Source organism: Neltuma alba, unplaced genomic scaffold (assembly GCF_004799145.2).
Source record: "Neltuma alba isolate B1F8T4 unplaced genomic scaffold, ASM479914v2 tig00004532_pilon, whole genome shotgun sequence".
Lineage (NCBI taxonomy): Eukaryota > Viridiplantae > Streptophyta > Magnoliopsida > Fabales > Fabaceae > Neltuma > Neltuma alba.
In genome coordinates, this window is record NW_021633751.1 from 298,440 (window position 1) to 315,904 (window position 17,465).

Sequence of the window (17,465 nt, forward strand, 5' to 3'; positions counted from 1 at the left end):
TCTTGGTGGATCATATATGTTATTTATTAAGCCCAGTGTTATTCAATGTGAAACTTTCCACATCAACTTAAATCCGCTCGCGCTTAAACATTTTGACATTTACAACTGATAATTACCCCAATTATTTAATTAATCGATCCAATCAATTACATTACTCACTAGGGGTAAGTCATACATTTGAACAAGACAAGATGATCATTATGAGAACCCCAGCCAAAAGCCACGAATGAGCAAGCAATATAAGTGAGGTTGAAAAAAATACACAACTCAAACTACAGTATGTGATGGAGCGAGAGTATGCCTGCTGCACATGTTGTCAGAAATAGAAAAGAAATAAAAACATCAAATCACGCAAAAGCTTTTACAATGGAAGTGATGAAGGTAGAGGTTCTTTGAATAATACAAGAGATGGGCCTAATTTCGGTGGTTCAGATCTGGTCCGTTTCCTTTGTTGGTTCTTCGGTACTGAATGGGAGAAATGGGCACGATTCTAGGGGGAGGGGTGGTTCCAAAAAATCGAGACAATTTGTGATCAAGGAATCTGTGGAGCTGTAAGCCAACAATAAGGATGAAGCCCGATGACAACAAAATATAAGTTGGAAGAGCCTTGTGCAATTTTTGAGTGTTGTCATGGAGCAAGAAGAAATCACCGGCACAGAAAGAGATCCACAAACAAACAATGGAGGCGAACATGGAGTACAAAGCACAGTAAAATCGGGAAGGAACGAACGTACGAGCATTAAAATATCGATGAGAAGGAGAAGCAACTATAGACAAGAAGCAGATGGTGGAAATAAGAGAGCAGAAGAGGGCCACCAATGAAGAATCTTGAAAAATTCTGAATGCTTGTGGCTCGTTTCTAAGGATTGCATAGCCCTTCTCATCATAAGCGCCTGGCACATTGGTACGTGTGGCGAAGGCTGCTGATACAACAAGGGTCGACACCACAGAACATGCTTGTGAGGTTTTAGCCACCCACTCTTGCTGGATTTTCATAAATTCCTTGTCACTCTTTTCTAAGATGTCTGTCGGGGTCTCCATTTTTCTATTGTGTCTTGTAGACAAATCATACGGGAGTGACCTCCTCACTAACTGCATCACCATATATACAAACATCAACTTACCATGTCTATATATTTTAATATCAAACAAATATTTGAAATAGTGATATGCTTTAAATTTATCCATTAGATACCCACACGAAGCCAGCTTAGCTGTTCGCTTTGCATGTTGAATGCTTCCCCAATGTCTCGATTAGGGTCAAATTCGAGACTCACCGCCAAGTGCCATGCATTGTTTCCCTCCTTATCTACTTGCCTGAACAGACTTTCCTTTAGCCATTTCCATTTACACAAAAAACAGTATACATCTGTTTGCCTATATTCTATGGCCAATAGAAAGATGTTCTTTCCTTCGGCATTCACATCTTTAATCGTTGATGGAAACAATTCGAAAATTGCCTTCACCATTTCTGTCATCCCATTCTTCGTAGCAATCATTAGGGGTGTGTCAATTGTTATTGTACCAGACGCTGGTGTTGGCATTGACTCCGGCTCTATCCACCAATAATGCCATTCACAGTCCAAAATCACAAAATTAGTTTATAATTGCAGGATATTTTATTTGGCATAAAAATATACCCAATATATTTTATCATTGCGCGTGAAAAATGGTTTGTGATTCCTGAAACGTCAAGTGGTATATATGAAAAGTATAATGATAACAATGCTTTATTACTTAACATCTTAGAATTTTCAAAAATCCTTTTACCGTTATCTTCTTTTGTCTGCAGGGAAACTGAAAGCTGCTCCGAAACAGTTCTTGATATTATTTGTGACATATCTTCTTTGGAAGCATGGTGAAGGAGTTCGGTCATTATTTGATGCCACCATGTGTGCCTCTTCTTCATTATGGGTATACAAAACGGCATGCACCATCTAACTAAGACTATTCATGAAGACCCATAGGTTAGTAGGGACAACATGTTTGAAAAAATTTACTACCTTTAGTTCTAATTATTATTATTAGACCTTATTTATATTTGACAAACAAAGTCTTATAATTAAAATAATAAATAATATTATTTAAAGGTATATAATTAAAATAGAATATGTGAAAAAATAAAAAAAAAATTTTGGGTGGGTCTTACCTATATTAGGTGAGACCCTCTATTCCTGGAGAAATTCTTACACTCAAAATGCTACTTCATCCATGCTCTGACCAATGAGATAATGACAGCTGAAATGTTTTTATCCTATATATCAATCTACATGGCACTCATTTCTCTCACCATTATTTTAATATATTTTTTGAAATGCATAATGCTTGAATCCTTGATACTCTCTCACCTGCATCACTTCTCTTAAAACTCTCCCCCCAATCTCTCCGTCACTCCACACATCTCTCTTCCCTCACCTCACGCCACTCACTCTCCTCGCTTCTCCTCCCCAACCTATCATATTTTTCTTCCTTCTCGTATGTTTCCTCAAATAAATTTCCGTTGATTTTACGAATGAAAAAAAAAAAAAGAACATATGTTATGAACTGAAAAAAATTTGAATTAAATATAAATAGATGCTATTGGTTTTTTCATAATGTCTCTCCAATTTATTTCTTCCATCACGCATATCCTTATTTTTTGGTGTGATAATATCTCATATATAATTTCCATATTTAAATCAATATAGATATTATGAAGAAAATCGATAGCAAATATTATAAATTAAAAAATAGAATTAAATATATATAGCTTTTAATTCTAATATTTTAAATTAAACTGAAAAGGTAAATAAAATATTATGAATGAAAAAATCAACGTAAAATTTATTTGAGAAAACATAAAAGGAGGAAGAAAAATAGAAGGAAAGAGGAAAAGAGAGCGTGGCATGAGGTGGGGAGGAGTGTAGACTGTGGAGTGACGGAGAGAGAAGGGGGGGAGTTTTTACTTTTCAGAGAAGAAATGCAGGTGAGAGAGTGATGGGAATTCAAGCAGCGCGTATTTCAAAAAAAAATTAAAATAATGTTGAGAGAAATGGGTGCCATCTGTGTGTTTTTTTTTTTTTTGACCGAACCATGTGTGTTTATTTGTACTTTAGCTAGTTATTAATATATATTTTTTTTTGACCGGAGCTAGTTATTAATATTTGTACCTTGACCCAAATATTAAATAAAAATGTACATTGGTAGGTTCAGAATCGTAATAGATGAGGGCATCATCATCATCAATAATTTAACATGCGCACACATGCGTCACAAAATTTGAGTATGGGGACAGATATATGCAACAAATCCATACCATTTGGATCTAATTTGAATGATCCAAATTTATTTTTATTTTCTAAAAATATTTGTTTTAATGAATTAATATAGAATTTAAAATAAAGACAATATTTTAATAATCAGTTTTTTAAAAATAATTTTATTCTTTAAAAATTATCAATTCAGAATTTTAATTCTAAATAGATACATAATCTAGGTATATAATCCAAAATAAATATAATCACTCAATTGTAAATTTTTAAAAAATAATTTTCTATTTAAAAAAATATTTTAAATGTAAACAATTAAAATTATATCTAAATGGTGTATATTTTAGTGTAGTGATGAGCATGATGCATGTAATTTTGAATTAATAATCAATCAAAATACAAATTTTATCAGCGTTCCTGTGTATGTATATGCGCATGATTTTTTAATTAAATGTGCGCTCTTGCATATGCCCTACCTGCGTCAGAGCATGTTAACTGCAGGAATGCCGCGGGGACCCCCACGAGGGTAAATACGATGTACCTCCTAAATCTGACCAAAATGCTTTTTCCTTTATAATTTTCTGCAAATTAAATATTAATTAGTCAGAAAATTTGTTAGCACTGACGAGATGCATCAAACTAAAATTTGAGGACTGAGTTATCTTCGAATTAAAATTTCAGGGATTAAATAATTAATTTTTTTTCCATGTTTCATCTCTTTCTAGTATCATAGTTTCTAATTGTTCAAGGCCAGGTCTTTAAGCTAATTCGAATTAAAATAAATGCAAATTTGTTATGGACAAGAGAAAACAGCTCCGGAGTAACATGTGAAGCGTACTTACTTTTGTCTTTCATGGCTTGCAATTCTTCAAGCGTCGTGGCCTGATTCTTCTCATTAACTTTCCACAACCCTACAAAGTTCCAAACAAACAAGCCATATGCATGTGTATATATATAATAATAATTATTAAAAGAATGTCCTTTGAAGCTCGAAATTACAGACACACACATGTACGCATTGCATTCCCTTCACAGACATATATAGAACTTACGATAAATTGGACCAGCAAGGATTGGTAGTTCACGGAGGCTAGTACTTTTGAAAGCCCTACGTTTCGATGCTAGGAGATGAAGTGGAGACAACCCTTTTTTATTGCGCTGCATCATCTCGTTCAAATAATCTTTATAAAGGTGAACTATTTCGATTGCCACATCTGCACTAGTAGTACTTCATCCTAAGTATATCAACAATATATGAAAGAATGAATATCAATTTAGATTTACCAGCATGCCCTTCTGCAACTGCACAATGAAGAATGGTATCTTCGTTGTCCCTTATACAGTGAGCAAAGCCAGTTGAAGAAACACCATGGCTTCCCACATACAGATAATGAAGCCAAAGAAAAGCTTTTTTGTGGCCATTGAGAGCCGCTAGGAAAAGGGGTGTCTCGCCGGCGATGTTACGGCGAGCAATTAAAGAGGGATCCGCTTCACCGATCTTCCTGCACATTCTAATATACCCCTCTATTGCTGCTAAGTGTAAAGGAGTGTTTTTTCTATCATTTTTAGCACCAAGAACGGTGTTCATGTTCCACGTTTCCTCATCATCTTGTTCAACTAAGAATTTAACCATGTTTGCCGCCACCTTCTCTTCCCCACTAGACACAGCCATGTGTAATACTGTGTCTCCCATCCCTGTTATCTTGGCTGTCCAAAGCGCCCTGTCTTGCTTGCATCTTTCAAATGCTTCTGACCACTTTCCTCCCATGGCATCACTGTGCAGTTTCTCGAACGAACTCATTATCTTGAGCACGATTGACTTCAATGAACAAGTTAATTGAAGGGGTTGTTATATATATACGGCAAGGTTTGATCAGCTATCAAGTAATTCCCGATCTTGAAGAGAGAAAATCAATCACATTTAGAAAAGACCTTCAGAAAAACAGAATAAATAAATACATAAATGCTGCAAAGGTCAAAATATAATACTCCTCCGGTCCTTAATATAGGACCCAATTTTTGAGTTGATTTTGGTCCTAAATATAAGACCCATTTCTCATATTTATCAATTTTCTCTAAATTATCCTTATAGATACTCCCTCAACCATAATCAAGTAGAAGAGGGAGAGGGGGTATTAAGAAAGATGATTATGGTATTTTAGGAAAAATGTGTCACATTTCTTATAATCAACTAACTTACCTAACTTCCTTAATCTAATCAAATTAGTTAAATGGGTCTTATATTAAGGACCGGAGGAGTACTCAATATAAGTTACATATTTATAATTTATTGTTTTGTAGACTATTATTTTCTTGAACTTATCAGTTGAAGTGTGTGAAGTTCAAGTTAAAATTCAGTCAATTCTCCAGTGAATAAACAACACTAATACAGTAACACTGTAGGGAATCGAGCATTCAAGAACGTGACAGAGCAAACGAAGAAGAAAGGCAGATAGAAAACTGCTGATCTTAATCCTTTTCCTTGTGCACACCTCTACTTTACTTTCATCAAAGTAGTCAATCCCGTAACTAAAGCAACAATAGATATGTAAGTTCGGGTATAATTTTAATCTCGTTGTACTGGTCAATAATCTAAACTATTTTTAATGACTACTGAATTTAAGCCTTGCCAAATTACATTTAAATGATGTCAATGAGAACTATAGGTCATAGTTATGGAAGACCAGACCAAACAAGAACCCCATAAAAAGAAAATATAACCATGAAGCCCAAAAGAAGGAAAACTTGAAGAAGAAAGACTGGACGAATGAGGAGGAGAAGGAGGAGAAAAATTAACCAACAACAACCAATAAGAAGTTAACGATGTCAAAGAAGCAGAGGCTTACTAAATTAAAGAAATAGGAGAATGAGGTTGCAACTTCGCCCAAACCAAATCTTAAAGAAGCAGGGATGAGTGGGGAGAACAGAGATAATCAGGGGCATTATATAGACAAGTAGACCCTACATCCTCCTTAATCTTTTTTTCTACCTGACGGTGACATTCCAAAAGACAATTCAATGAAACTTCAATTTCAACAACCAATCAGCAAATTACGCCTAAGAAGGATGAGCAAAAGTGGAAGACTTGCTTTTGGGTCAATTTCATTTGATAAAAAGGCCGAGTAAGTGCGTGTTTAAAGTAACTTTCCTTCATCAGATTTTTGTAAATATGAGTTAAAATAAAAGTGAGTATAATGTGATTGACATTTATAAAAAAGTCCACTTAACAAGTTGAAACTTGTTTTGATTATTAACAAAAAAAATAAGTTTAGATGTAAAATGACTGAAAATGATACTATTTTTATTGAATAATACATATTTACATATGTTTATAATGTGATAATTGTTAGAGAATAATTAAAATTGAAATTATAAAATAAAAATAGTTATTTAAGAATAATTAAAATTTAAATAATATATTTAATTTTTAGGAGAAATTGGGGGAAAATCCTAAAATATAATTGGTGTGAAGGATGAGAAGACAAGTAGACCATATATCCTCTTTTAAGTACCCAAATCTTGGAAGTAGACCAAATGGGGGGAAATCGCAAAATATAATGGATTGATAGCTGCTTGTAACTACCCACCAAGTAAAAGAGACTCATATTACTTTAATATGACTTGAAAATGGAGCAGGTAATTTTACATGCACTTAAAAATAAATTGAGGAGAGAGAGAAGAGTATTAAAGTAGTTGTCCACTTGTCCAGGATGTTTTTATAAATTAAAAAGACTTGGCGAACTTGTGTATTAATATGACTTATTTATATTGACTAGTAATAGTCAATATGAGAGTCACTTCATAATCATTATATATACATATTGGCCAGAAATGTAACTCTTCCATTATTATTTCAATCTCAAGTACCCATCTGCATTCAACATTTCTGGTCTAAATCCTTTCCTTTTTCTCCAATCCTTTTAATCCTCAGAAACCCGTATACACCCTTGAATCAAAGCATAGATGGTTTTAGATTTAGTATTTCATAAAATTATTGTTATTGATATTTTATAATTTGAAATTTTTATATTATAATCATGAACTGCGCATGTCAAATTTTAACAATTTAAGTTTATTTTATAATAATAATAATTCTATGTCATCTTAAATTTCGACCATCCATTTTTAAAGCTAAATATAGAGATGAAACTTCAAAGAAGAAAAGGAGAAAGACAGAAAAAGGAGAATATCTGTGCCAGATTTAAACCAAAGACTTTACCTAAGCATGACAAAAAAATGAGAGAATCGGAGAAAATTTTCTCATGAAAAATTTTATCAATAAGGAGTATTTAAATTGGAATATCAATATTTTATGCATACAAAATTTATAGAATAGAGTGATACTTTTTGTGTAAAAAAATGTTCAAGTCTTTTCACCAATAGAATTTTCAAAGCGGGGATTTTTTCCCCAATTTTCCCCTTTAATAATTGACAGTAAATGATCACCGCATTTTTTGTCTAAATAAAGAAGTATTATTGCAATAATCAATTTAAATTTTTAAAAAAATTGTTGAGGCTCGAGAGGGGGGAGAAAGAGAGGCTGGATGCTCTGAAATGGATAAACAAAATGGATCTGTTATAGATCCTTGACTTTAGTTAATATAGCATATGATTATTCATGATATTGATCCATATTTGTGATGTAAGTAATTTATATCTTTGATGACAATATGTTGCCTAAGATGATTTATTTCATTATACAAAATTTAAAATATGCCATTATTTAATTAAATAAAGCGTAAATTATACCAAAACTCCCATGAAGTTTAAATTATATGTACAAAGTCAACTTTAAAACTTAGGGAAATTGCAATTAAGTCCTACATAAGGGAATTAAATACAAAAAGTCCCTTAAAATCATGAAATTATTTTAAAGTCTAAAAAAAAAATTTTGCGATAAATTTTATTTGTTTAATTACCAAATTACCCTTCTTTTTTTTTTTTTTTAAGTTTGCACTGACAACTGAAAGAGTAGTGGTTGACAACTTAGGGTGTAAGAATTGACAACTATCGCAGCTGGTTTGACAACTTAGGGTATGATATGCTGAGAAAATGTGTTGTCAAACCAACCGCGATAGTTATCAATCCTTGCACCCTGAGTTGTCAATCATTGCTATTTTAGTTGTCACTACAAATTTTTTAAAAAAAGAAGAAGGGTAATTTGGTAATTAAACAAATAAAATTTATTGCAAAAAGGTCCCTTGAGACTTCAGAATAATTTCATGATTTTAAGGGACATTTTTGTATTTGATTCCCTTGAGTGGGACCTAATTGCAATTCTCCCTAAAACTAATGACGAATTCACCTCAACTTTTTTTTTTTCCCCCGAAGAACTTTCAAAATATGGATAAACCACAATCATGAAATATATACTTCTTAAATTATATTTTTGTGTGTATCTTACCCCTAAAGTTTTGACATAACTATATGCATATAAGCCCCCTAAATGTTAAGATTTAAGCAAACAAGTAATAAATAAAACTATACATAAGAGAGTTATCTGTATAAATATAAATTTTTACTGCTTTAAAAAATTGTCTACACATAACATAAATTTTCAGGAGAGTTATATATAATTTCGTGGACTATATCATGAGACTCCATCGACAATGACACTACAAGGATGATGTGTAAACATAATATAATATTTCCATGTGTCATGCCCATGACATGTGCTTTTATACAGATAGATTATAAAATAAGAAGATCCAGCTAACCATGTTAATACATTGACCAACTATTAACTATTACTAGTCGGGAACAATATGATTATCTCATAGCTTAATTATTACTCTCTCCAATCTTAAATATATTAGTTATGATTTTAATTAAATATAAAATATTAATTCATTTTATCTCTTAAATTTATAATTGGTTATTTAAACTATTATTTAAAGTGGTTGTTGATGGTTTTCTTTCCCCCCCTTTTAGGGACTATAATAAAATGCTACATACTCTTGTTATTAAAACAAAAACATCTAATCTAACATTGCCAAATATATTATTCTTCCTATCCTCGTCAATGTGAACACGAAGATAACGTGGTTGTAGAAATTTGGTTATTTCTACATAACTATTTAGAATGAACATATCCGAATAAATAAGTAATAAATAATATGTGAAAGTCTTTTTGATCAATTTAACTTTTATGGTATAAGTTGAACAGTCTAGCGCTGATTTTATTTCTTAAATGCGCCATAACTTCGGCTTGCATGAGTAAATTAAAACTTGTTGGATATTGCCCTTTAGCTGGATCAAAACTTATTATATATTTTTTTAAAAAGATCTTTGGGCAAATCTTGGGAGTACTATCCTCCTGCAAAATACACTCTGACTTTATAAATTTTTGGGACAAGGGACTTTATAAAATTAAAGCATATACTAATCAAGAGTTAAATAAAATTTATTTTTAAATTTCTTGGTCAATAATACTTAATCTTTTATTAGAGTATTGCCATATTTAGATCGTTACCGATGAAGTGTTAAGGACTATTAGAACACTATTCTGCGTAATTTCATTATTTTTGTCCACAAAAACGCATAAAAAATTAAAGTCCTAATTTTAAAATTGAAATGTTAAATAAATAAAATTTTTAAACCTCAGGAGGAAGATATAAAAAATGTAAAATAATGACTGATTGCCGACAATGCACACAATGACAAAAAAAAGGGTCAAAAGAACATCACATTTTTTATTTAAATAAATAATTTAGTGTAGATTTTTTTTTTGCCGACAATTTAGTGTAGGTTCTTGACTTTAATAGTTTAGAAAATATTATTTATAACAGTGTATCTTTGATGTGTAAATAAATTATATCATTGATGATCATAGGTAACCTAACGATGATTTATTTAAACATTAAATTTATCCTAAAAGATTTTATTGAATCAGTATTGGTATGAAAGTATTAATGAAGGAGAACATTAAGATTAACCATTAAAAAACTAACGTTAAGGGTTAATATTTTTAACAATTAAGGGCGACATTACTCCTTCTTTTTTAACACTTTCATGATGACATTAATCTAAAAAATTATTTAATGTGTATATATAGATATATATGTATCAGTATATCTATTTTAATTAGAATAAATTTATTTTTAGATAAGTTACATAAAATTATTGGAGACGATCTAAACCTTCTCGTGACTTGGATTTTTTTTAATTATAATACGACCATGCGCGCGTGCTGGAAGGCGCGAGTGTGACCTTCGCTGCTTTCAAAAAATTCTTTAAAACATCGACAAATGTGTTGAAAAAATTTTGGCCTGCCCTTTTCCGGGTATCCAGCTATCATGTTTTGTTCCCATTATTTTCTTAAATCTTTTTAGCTTAATTAAACATTGGAAGATAATTTGCCATTTTTAAAATTAGGTTAAAATACAGAAAACACATAAACTTTAGATCAATTGCACACTACCTCCCTAACTTCTAAAAATTTAAATTAAGGACTCTAATATTTCATGTTTTAATTATCAACTCCCCTACTGTAAAAGTTACTGATGAAAATGATGGTTTTTGACATGTCACAAATTTTATATTTTTTTGTTATAAACCATTTTATTTTAAAAAATCATATTTGCCATTTGACAAGTAATGTAAGTTTTTAATTTTTATTTGAAAATATGGTCAAATAAATATTTTTAATGTTTTTGAAGTATTTTTTATTTTTATTTTTTGAATGAAATGATGTATAATATGAAATGCTTTGCGTTTTCACATCTATAGTTCAAGTTGTTTTGAAAGGCAAAAGCATCTTTTCCATCCAAAATCAGACACTGCTGGTCATTTTAATGAAGGGCACAAGTTGAAGAAAGTTGGGAAAAAAAAAAAAGATTTGAAGGCGCTGATCTACTAATGTGTTTGTTTCCTTCTTCAGTCATTTCTTATCATCAGCTCTTCTCTCCCCCCCCCCCCCCCCAACAAAATCATGTTCAACGATTTAAGGTTTTGTTTCTTTTCCCCAGTCTGGGATTGAGAGACCAAAAGTTGATTTCAGATTTAGATTTTTCACACAGAACGACATGGTTTTGGGCAAGTCGGTGGGAGAAAATAAGTAAATCGGCGACCCACTCCAATATGATTCACCCAGTTTAATACAAGTTTTGATCGATTTAACCGGTTCAATATCAGTTCAAATAGCGATACAATATTTTTCATTAAAAATTTTTAAAAAAATTCGTGGGACGTCCTGTTCCGGCTGGAATCGGGACAGCTTCGGGAGGGATGGGGTTATCCCAGCAACACTCCCGTGTGCAGCAATCTACTTGGACTTATTAGGTAGCACAAAATTTCTAATTGTGGATATTATATGTCCAATGGCCCAGACATTCTTGCCACACTAAATCTGATGCTAGAACTTTTTTTTTCCCGAGAAAAAGGTGAAACAAGAAGCTAAATGGATTTGGTTTAAAAATATTTTTTATGTATTGAACAAAGTAAAGACTGTTATTCCGGTCAAAAAAAGTAAAGACTGTTATGCCTTAATTTTAAATAAAACTATTTCAAACGAAGAAAATAAAAGCCCAACCCATGAAACACCTTCTAATCTGTCTGATCATTGAAGTCCAAGACATGGGCCCTAGGCCTGAATATAAATGTTGTTAGCCCTCAAAAAGCCATTATGTATTTGCGTTGCACGGTTTACGTTGCTGACGGCATTAACATGTTTGTCCATAAGCTTTTCTTTTTTTTTCTTTGGTGCATGTAAGAGTTCCTCAAGTCACTTTAAACTTGATACTAATTATTGTCAGGCTGAAAGTATTAATGTTAAATTTCTCTCAACAAGTGTATTTCTCGAAATTCGAATTTGCATTCTTCTCAGTAGAGTGATTCTTGATTTTGTCAATTAGCCCTTTCTTATATTTATTAATGCTCTTCTAGCTGTAGTATGATAGTTTAAAGAAAGAAATAAAATGGAAAATGAATTAAAATTAAAAAAAAATGGAAATAGTGATAAGTAATGTGTAAATTAAACCAATTTGTGAATGTTATTGTGTTGTTCATCAATGTGAAAACAATAAATAAGCCGGCCCGCCTAAAGTAACGTTCACAACATGATATTCAAATTTATTATAAATTGATGGCATGGAAGCAATCATCCATCATATTAATTAATGATGAACCACGTGTGTGCGTGTGTGATGGGCCAAAGCCGACGCTGAGCATTTCATTGTGAGTGTTCACTGGTCCCACGGATCATGAGGTAATATATTGTAACGAGACAATTCCATCCATATGTTTAAGCAAATGACAGGCATACCCTCGTTGCCATTGTAAATCTGAAAAATAAGAACAAAAAATACATAAATCTCTTGTATCCTTGTTGAGAAGTTCTCTAATCCGAATAATATAATCGTCTAATAAAATCAGGACAAATCCATGGCTACTGAATGTAATACATGATTACATATTCACATCATCAATTCAATAAAGTCCTTCCAATAACCAAACTTACTGCCTTAGCTTTTTAACCATCTAAATATTAAGAAAATTAGTTAATTTAGTTATTTAAAATAAATGTGTGTTCTTTAATCATTTACACTAAAACTACTCTTTGTTGGAAATTATAAGTTTGAATAACTAAAATGGATTAAAATTTCATATTTAGAACTAAATCCAACTTTTTAATTAGTTCCTATATTAAAAATTATAGGTAATAAGATAAAAGAATATCAAGTCAATGTAACCCTTCCTAAAACACTAAAATACCATTCCAGAAATTTCTCAAAAAATAATTAGAAACTGAAATAGAATAATTCCGCTTCTGAATATAAGAAGTAGTAAAGAGTTTTTTTTTTAAATTTTAAATATAATATTCTATTCTACTATGTCTTTGTTAAAAGAAGCCCAGAAAAATGGAGAGAACCAAACTTTTTATTATTTTATAAGAAAACATTATGAGCCTACTCTTAATACAGAACTCAATGCCCATCAATGTAGACTTGCACGACAGACACTGCGAAATGGGCTTTGAAACGAAGCCCAACACCTCTACTTATGTAGAAGATCCAATACATAGTGTAGAACTTCTAACGGCCTTTCAAATTTTTAATTCTTTTTCCAAACTGACTTTACAAATATTAAGAGGGATTCATAAAGAGGTAGTTTTCAATGTAAATAACCATAGGAATAGTTCAGGAACACTTCATTTTTCTTGGTCATTTGGTACTCGAAGGCGTGAGTGGTCTGCATCACTACCATTTGTGTACTAGCACAACTATTTTTACCGGAAAAAATATAATACTCCTCCGATCCTTAATATAAGACCTACTTAACTAATCTGATTAGATTAAGGAAGTTAGGTAAGTTAGTTAATTATAAAAAATATGACATGCTTTTTCTAAAATACTATAATCATTTTCCTTAATATCCTTCCTCCCTCTTCTACTTGATTACGGTTGACAGAGTATTCATATGGGTAATTTAGAAAAAATCAATAAGTATGAGAAATATGTCTTATATTTAGAACTAAAATCAACTTCACAATTAGGTCCTACATTAAGAATCGAAGGAGTAATTATAAAGCTCCAACTACAGCATATGCTAATATGCTTACACATTTCATTGCAGACAGAAAAGAAATAAAGGCATACAATTGCACGCAAAAGCTTTTAAAATAAAAGTGACGAAGGTTATAAAATACAAGACAATCACATAAAATACTCAAACTACAGTATGTATGCTTGCAAGTATTAGTGCAAACAGAAAATGAATAAAAACATCAAATTACACACAAAAGTGATGAAGATTGGTGTTGTTCGTATCATATAAGACTTCTACTTAATTTTAGGGGTTCAAATCTGTGCCGTTTTCCTTGTTCTCGGTCCTTTGGTACTCAATGGGACGACTGGTCTTGCGTTTTGGGGCAGGAATCCCCGACATGCTGGACAATGTGGGACCAAGGTGTGTGGGGAGTTGCGTGATAACCAAAAAGATGACCACCGATGACCAAAGAATATATCTTGAAAGAGCCATATGCAATTTTTGATAGTCATCATCGAGCAGGAAGAAATCACCAACACAGAAAGAGATCCACAAACAAATGATGGAGCCAAACATGAAGTACATACCAAAGTAGAGTCTGAAAGGAACGAATCTCCAAGTGTGAACAGACTGGGAACGAGAAGTAGCTATAGACAGGAATAAGATGGTGGAAATGAGGGAGAATAAGAGGGCTGCGAATGAAGAGTCTACAAAAGTTCTAAAAAATAAGGAGATCATTTCTAAGGATTGCTTAGCCTTTGTCATCATAACAGCCTGGCACATTGGTACGTGTGACGTAGGCCACCGACGCAACTAGGGTCAACACCACTGAAGATGCTTGTGAGGTTTTAGTTGCCCACTTTCCTTCACTTCTCATAAGTTCTTTATGACTCTCTTTGAATATGTCTTCTGGGGTTTCCATTTTCCTGTTGTATCTCTCCCACAAGCCAGGTGGTGTTGAAGCCTTCGCAAACTGCATCACCATATATACACATTGCATTAAATTCTGATATGAAAGAAATCTTTGGCACCACCAAGTCAATTTAATGTATTCACTAATAGATGAGTATCTTTTTAATTTCGTGTTGACCTCATCAGGAGCAAATAGCTACATAGATACACACCTCAAACCAATTGATTTCTCTGGACATGAAAAGTGTTTCCCCAGGATTGAGCCAATCAAGCTCCACTCCAAGCCTTGCTGCCAAGTGCAAGGCGTTGTTTCCCTCTTTATCTACTTGCCAAAACAGACTTTCGGATAGCCATTTCTGTTTGCACAAAAACTTGAATCCCTCAGTCTGCCTATATTCTACTGCCAATAAAACTATATTCTTTCCCTCGGAATTCACATCTTTAATTCTTGATGGAAATAATTCAAGAATTTTCTCCACCATTTCTATCACACCATTCTTCACAGCAATTACTAGGGGTGTCTCAATTATTATTGTACCGGACAGTGGAGTCACCATTGACTTTGATTCTATCCACAAGCGCCCTTCATAGTTTGATTTACAAAATTGGTTTATAAATGCAAGACTTTTAGGCATAAAAATATATATACTCATACTATTTACTCAATATTTTATTTTTTGGTGATAGAAAAACTCACAAATACATCATAAACTAACAACATGGGATTTTCATGAATCTCTTTTACTGTTTTCCTCCTCTGTTCGTAGAGAAATTGAAAGTTGCTCAGTGGCGGTTCTTGATATTATTTGTGACATTTTTTCATTAGAAGTATGCTGAAGAAGTTTGTTCATTATTTGAAGTGACCATGTGTAGACATCTCCCTAGGAATATTAAAGAACCATACATAATTCAATAAGGAAAAATGTGTTAAAAATTACAATTTAAAAGCAACTAATTGTTATATATAATTAAAATAATATATAACATTTTAGACTTTTTTTGAAAATTTTTTTTACCAGATCTAGATCTAATTAAAGGCAAACATGTAAAGAGAAAAATTAAAGAAAAATATGCTTTGATAGGTCTCGCCTGTACTTCTATCTTTCTATTTTTACTCATACTCCAATTATTTTTAGAGAAAATTTAATCCTGATTAATATTTGAGTTTAATCAAATAGTCGGTGTGTAAATAAAAAAACAGTGAGTAAGATAAAGGAAAAGTGTATATAATTACACAAACAAACACGTGTGCATCTTCAACTTTAACAAGCTCAGATTAAAATATTAAATATGAAATAAAAATTTCAAATATGAAATAAAAAAAATTGTGTTTATGCATTAGATGAACTTTTTTTTACCCATATATACACCCTCCCTTTCCCCATAAGGAAGAAGAGGACACCGCTCGTCATGTTCAACATTATAAAATGATGCTTCTAAATGTTGTTATGGGAAGCTCCAGAATAAAGGCAAGTATCCTCTTCACAGACAAACAGAACTTACAATAAATTGGCTCAACAAGGAGGGCAGTACTTTTGAAAGCTGAACGATTTGCTGTCAGGAGGTGAAGTGGAGACAACCCTTCCTTATTGCGAATCATCATTTCTTTCAAATGATCTTTATAAAGGTGAACTATTTCGATTGCCACATTTGCACTTATAGTAGTATTCCCTCCGTTTCTTATTATAAGAGACATTTAATGCTTATAACATGTTCCTATATATAAGAGACACTTAAATGTTGTCTCTACTTTTTTGTATTAATTTCTTATTTTACCCATATTTATTGTCTCCAACTCACACTCTCCCCCCTCCCACTTCTCTTTCTTTTAATAATTTAATTGTTCTCTCTCATGCTCTCTCTCCTTATTAATGAGGATATTTTTGGAAAAAAATTTTATATTTTTTACACATTGATTGTTCTTAACTAATTTTAACTGTTTTTTTATCAACGTAATTCGATTATTTATCTCTTATAATAAGGAACTAAGGGAGTACGTCATAAGTATATATTATAGATATATGAAAGAATGAATGTTACAGTTTAGATTTACCAAAATGCCCTTCTGCAATTGCACAATGAAGAATGGTACCGCCATTGTCCCTTATACAGTGGGCAAAGTCGGTTGAAGAAACTCCAGGGTGAGACATATACTGATAATGAAGCCAAAGAAAAGCTTCTTTCTGGCCATAGAGAGCTGCCTAAAACAGCGGTGTCTCACCGGCGATGTTACGTCTAGCAATTAAAGAGGGATTTGCACGACCTAACTTCTTACATATTGCAACTTTCCCCATTGAAGCTGCTATGTGCAGAGGAGTGTTCTTTCGATCATTCTCGGCCCCAAGGATGACGTTCATGTTTGAGCTCTCCTCGTTGTCTCCATCCACTGTAACCACCAAATTATTCTGAGTGAGACATTTCTCTTCTTGAACTAAGAAGTCTCCTGTCATCGTTATCTTGGCTGTGCGTAGCGCGCTTTCTTGTTTGCACGTTTCAAGTACTTCTAGCCACTTGCCTCTCCAACCATCGCTTTGTAGTTTCTCCAGCTTTTCTTGTTGCTCGCCAACTAACGAACTCATCGTCTCTTGCAAATTAAATCTAAACAAGAAATATATACGTGACATCCAAAATCAAGGTGATATATAAATTACCAAGCCTAAATATGGCGATATATCAAGAAAATAAACTCATCAAGATGGACCTAAATATGGATCAAGCCTAAAAGGCTTTCGGGTATTAAATCAAGTTAGCTTTCAAGCATGCTTCTCACATAAACCACGTTAGTTTAATTTGGTTTGTAGTCACCACAGAATGAGAACC

At 32.5% G+C, this 17,465-nt stretch overlaps 3 protein-coding genes across 3 annotated transcripts; all 3 read right to left on the reverse strand.

Moving 5' to 3' along the window:
• Positions 1 to 414: 414 nt before the first annotated feature.
• On the reverse strand, positions 415 to 2,007 carry LOC114745111 (uncharacterized). Its single transcript, XM_028933253.1, has 3 exons — positions 1,771 to 2,007; positions 1,200 to 1,683; positions 415 to 1,092 (listed from the first exon to the last, which is right to left on the reverse strand). The coding sequence occupies exons 2-3, from the start codon at positions 1,542 to 1,544 to the stop codon at positions 415 to 417; spliced, it is 1,023 nt and encodes a 340-aa protein (XP_028789086.1). The 5' UTR covers positions 1,545 to 1,683; positions 1,771 to 2,007.
• Positions 2,008 to 3,695: 1,688 nt separating this feature from the next.
• LOC114745112 (transient receptor potential cation channel subfamily A member 1-like) lies at positions 3,696 to 5,169 on the reverse strand. Its single transcript, XM_028933254.1, has 4 exons — positions 4,533 to 5,169; positions 4,301 to 4,462; positions 4,091 to 4,159; positions 3,696 to 3,829 (listed from the first exon to the last, which is right to left on the reverse strand). The coding sequence occupies exons 1-4, from the start codon at positions 5,047 to 5,049 to the stop codon at positions 3,696 to 3,698; spliced, it is 882 nt and encodes a 293-aa protein (XP_028789087.1). The 5' UTR covers positions 5,050 to 5,169.
• Positions 5,170 to 16,846: 11,677 nt separating this feature from the next.
• On the reverse strand, positions 16,847 to 17,224 carry LOC114745114 (uncharacterized). The gene has a single exon (XM_028933255.1). The coding sequence runs from the start codon at positions 17,222 to 17,224 to the stop codon at positions 16,847 to 16,849; it is 378 nt and encodes a 125-aa protein (XP_028789088.1).
• Between the last annotated feature and the right edge of the window lie 241 nt (positions 17,225 to 17,465).